Here is a 4,389-nt window from a genome sequence, read left to right as displayed (position 1 = left end):
CGAGAGAGATAAAATTCGATAGGTGGGCAATATATATAGAAGTGTGTGATAACGCTTAGATTACCACAATTAAAAGCATGGAAGCTTTATCACTGGTAAATGGATAGGTGGGCAATATATATAGAGTGTGTGATAATGCTTAGATTACCACAATTAAAAGCATGGAAACTTTATCACTGGTAAATCGATAGGTGGCAATATATATAGAAGTGTGTGATAACGCTTAGATTACCACAATTAAAAGCATGGAAGCTTTAATCGAGCTGGTGAATCGTTGGGCAATATATATAGAAGGTGGTGATCACGTTCAGATTAACGATGAGAGCGAGCGAGAGAGAGAGGCAGGAAAAGAAAGTGGTGCTTAGGGAAGAAAACCAGAGTGGCAGAAATGCAAAAAGAGAAAAAGTGTGGTAGAAAGAAGAAAGGTAGACAAACAAACATTCATGCAGAAATGTGCTGTGCTTTAATGCTTTAATGCTGTGCTCGCTCTGCTTTAATGTAAGATATTTGTGCTACACAGGTGCTAAATGTGCTGTGCTCACTCTGCGTTGGTAACGGCATGGCAGTGAGGAGCTCACAGAACCACATCTGCGACAATCTGCTTCCGAGCAAAGACCTGCTGCTTCAGACCTCTCTCGTTGACCATGTCTCTAGGTGAGTAGAGTAACGTAAAGGTAAGGTATGCCAGGAAGTGGTTATGGTTGGGGTAGGGTAGGTTGAGGTAGGGTAGATTGGGGTAGGTTGGGGTAGGGTTGGTTGAGGTAGGTTGAGGTAGGGTAGGTTGGGGTAGGGTAGGTTGGGGTAGGGTAGGTTGAGGTAGGGTAGGTTGGGGTAGGGTAGGTTGGGGTAGGGTAGGTTGAGGTAGGGGAGGTTGGGATAGGGTAAGTTGGGGTAGGGTAGGTTGAGGTAGGGTAGGTTGGGGTAGGGTAGGTTGAGGTAGGGTAGGTTGAGGTAGGGTAGGTTTGTGTAGGGAAGGTTGGGTTAGGGTAGGTTGAGGTAGGGTAGGTTGATGTAGGGTAGGTTGGGGTAGGGTAGATTGGGGTAGGGTAGGTTGATGTAGGGTAGGTTGGGGTAGGGTAGGTTGAGGTAGGGAAGGATGAAGTTGGGTAAAGTGGGATGGGGTGGGGTGGAATGTTGTAGGCTAGGGTAGAGTGGGGTATGCTAGGATATTTAGGTAAGGCAAGGCAGGGCAGAGCAGGACAGACAGCACAGTATAGAATAGAATGGTATCAAAAGTAGGAAACGGTAGGAGCAACAACATCAAAACTGTAACAGCAATTATCAGTTGTACATCTTGATAATATAGAATCGCATGAAGTGAAATGGAATAAAATTGAATAAAAAAAAAGGTTATCACACTGTCAGACAAAAAACAAGACAAACTCAAAAACGAGGAGAGGAAGTAATGCCTGTAATTTAATGATCTTAATGACTAGCGCTAATTCATTCGCTCATGCAGCATGAGGCCAAACATCTTCGTCTGCGTCATGGAGGGCTCGGCGATGTACAAGAAGTGGTACTTTGAGGCGGTGATCGACTATATCGAGAGCTCGACGCACCTGATGCCGCACCTACGCATTGGATGGGCCAACACGGAGGGTTACAAGCCGTACCCGGGCGGGGGCGAGAACTGGGGAGGAAATGGTGTTGGCGACGACCTGTATTCGTATGGCTTCGACGGGGGCCGGGTATGGGCCGGTGAGTGCGGCGCTCGCTGTCGATTAGTCAAAGCACGCAGCCACGTGTCCAGTTATATTGTGCCACACAATCGTATCTTCTTCGATATACTGTGTTGATAACAGCTCTCAGGCATGGATTATAAAGGAGGTTCTAAACAGCCTCAAACTTGTGGGAGCAGCCTCCACTTGCATTAAATTATGTCTTTATGTGTGTATGTAGGTATCTAGTATAAGCACCTACCACCACTGATTGCTTTAGCTGTAGTGATGACATTGTGATATTTCAAAAGAAAGTTGTTTATAATCAGAAGCAAGTCAATTTATGCAATGTCGTGTATTCATACAAGACGTGTGTTCTTTTTCAGGTGGGAAGTCTAATTCCGTTCAATATTATCCCAGCTCACAAGGGTTTTCGAAGGGCGACGTCATTGGATGTTTCCTGGACTTCACCGTACCAGAAATCGCATTCAGCTTAAATGGAGTGAAAGTCAATGGTGTATTCCGAAACTTTAACACCACTGGCCTTTTCTTCCCGTGCATTAGTTTGTCTGCTAAAGTAAGGTGTGTGTAAATTTTTCTTGATACACATACACACATGCACGCACGCATTTACAACACATATATACACATATAGCTATATGTAATACAGTGGTACAATTATCCAAATAGTATGTTCTAATACAAAGTTTTTTGAGGGGAAGAATGCCCCTGGATCGCCTACCAGTAACTACTTTAGTAGCGGGTGGCTTCATTCTGTGCCGTATGTAAATTTTTCTAGTACTGTCTGCTATCCTCAAAATTCTTGAAAGATCTTGAGCCCCCACAACCTTAATCAGCCAGTAATCAGACGAAAACCTTGGTAACTATGCTCAGCGCTCGCACCTTACAGCCGTCAGCGCCTGTGTGACCCGCGGCTTGACGTTGACCTCGAGTCGACCGCTCATTGAAATCGCATTGACCTCGTGTTGACATCACCTTGACCTCACATTGACCTTTCAGCGCACGCTTCATGTTCGGCAACGAGCACGGCAAGTTCCGTTACGGGCCGCACGACGACTTCTCGCCGATCATCGAGTCGATGTTGCCGCGCGAGCAGCTGCGCATCGAGCCGTGCATGAACTTCGGCGACATCCCGCGCAACATGATCGGCGGCCCGATCCAGCTGCCGGCGCACATCGCCTTCATACCGACGACCGTCGACACGTCGAAGGTGCGTGTGCGTGTGCGTGTGCGTGTGCATGTGCGTGTGCGTGTGCGTGTGCGTGCGCGTGCGGGTGTGGGTGTGCGCTTATGTGTGTGTGTGTGTGTGTGTGTGTGTGTGTGTGTGTGTGTGTGTGTGTGTGGTGTGTGTGTGTGCGTGCGTGCGTGCATGCGTGCGTGCGTGCGTGCGTGCGTGAGTGCGTGCGGTGCGTGTAGCTGTGAGTGCGTGTGCATGCGTGCGTGCGTGCGTGCGTGCGTGCGTGTATGCGTGCGTGCGTGTAGCTGTGAGTGTGAGTGTGCGTGTGCGCGTGTGCGTGCATGTGGGTGTATGTGTGTGTGCGTGCGTGCGTGCGTGCGACGATCGCTCTGGTCGTTCACCCTGGTTGCAAGTGCCCATCGAGGCGATGTTGGGCAGTTTGGTGGTTGTCCAAGGAGTATCTTCGTCGACCTAATCGATTTCATTAAAAAATGTACATTACGGTATAGAATCAGAAAACCTGAACTCCTTCAACTTCTGCCTAAATTATTCATCTCTAATGGCTTGACTAGCTACATTCTACATTTATATATTCTTCTTGTGCTGATAGGTTGTGCTTCCCAACTACATTGACACTACGATAGATGGGATCAGAGAGAAGTTGGCCGAGAACATCCATGAGCTGTGGTCTGTCAGTAAGATAGAAGCCGGCTATACATGGGGAGAGGTAGGCAGATGTGGCCAATCACACGCTGATTTCCCCTTGTCAGTGAAAACTAATCAGGAGACTACAAAAAATAGTTTAGTAGTAGTTCTCTCTCCACTGATGTTGAAGAGTGTTACAGAGGTTTACATGATGCTGGGGACTTCATCCATTGTCCTTGATGGACAAAAGTAGAAGTTAGTTACTATATAATCTGTGCTCATTGGAAACAGGTCAACGATGAACAAAGGAAAAAGAACGTGTGTCTTACAACCTTCGAGAAACTACCGGAAACAGAGAAGAACTACAACATTGCTCTAGCGCAAGAGACATTGAAGTAAGATTTAACTGATAAGAGCTTGGGTTGGGATAGGTCAAAGGTAAACTGGTTTCGTATCATGCATTGCGATAGGAAATTTGCATGTAGATTTTTGTCATGGAAATTAAATCTTACTGCCAGAATCACGGTGGAACAAAGATTTGCGAGAAAACTATCGTAAGATTATATAGTCATTAATTTGTAGCTGTGTCTGAGACAAACAGTAGATTAGCAATACGTCTTGTCTGCAAATTACGAAGCCATGTTATTTTTAATTACAGAACCTTCTTTGCACTGGGCTACCACATCAGATTTGACAAGCCACCGGGCAGACTGAAGACGTTGAAACTTCCAAATCAGTGAGTAATCTATATATCGATCTCTCTCTCTTTCTCTCGCTCTTGCTCTCTCTCTCCCTTTCTCTCTCTCTCTCTCTCGCTCTCGCTCTCTATCTCTCTCTCACTCTCTTTCTCTCTCTTTCTCTCTCTCTCTCTCTCTCTCTCTCTCTCTC

The 4,389-nt window shown here is 46.5% G+C and overlaps 1 protein-coding gene across 1 annotated transcript in view; it reads left to right on the top strand.

The window, feature by feature from the left end:
• The window catches only part of LOC106806993 (ryanodine receptor-like), a gene marked incomplete in the record, with an annotated part of 96,104 nt that overhangs the window by 38,806 nt on the left and 52,909 nt on the right, over positions 1-4,389 (top strand). The window contains 7 exon segments of the mRNA XM_014809189.1: positions 504-654; positions 1,460-1,698; positions 2,045-2,240; positions 2,679-2,889; positions 3,467-3,583; positions 3,793-3,896; positions 4,160-4,237. Of these exon segments, the coding sequence (XP_014664675.1) occupies positions 504-654; positions 1,460-1,698; positions 2,045-2,240; positions 2,679-2,889; positions 3,467-3,583; positions 3,793-3,896; positions 4,160-4,237 (1,096 nt within the window).

This window comes from Priapulus caudatus, unplaced genomic scaffold, assembly GCF_000485595.1.
Source record: "Priapulus caudatus unplaced genomic scaffold, Priapulus_caudatus-5.0.1 Scaffold189, whole genome shotgun sequence".
NCBI lineage: Eukaryota > Metazoa > Priapulida > Priapulimorpha > Priapulimorphida > Priapulidae > Priapulus > Priapulus caudatus.
This window is presented reverse-complemented; position numbering and strand designations above follow the sequence as displayed.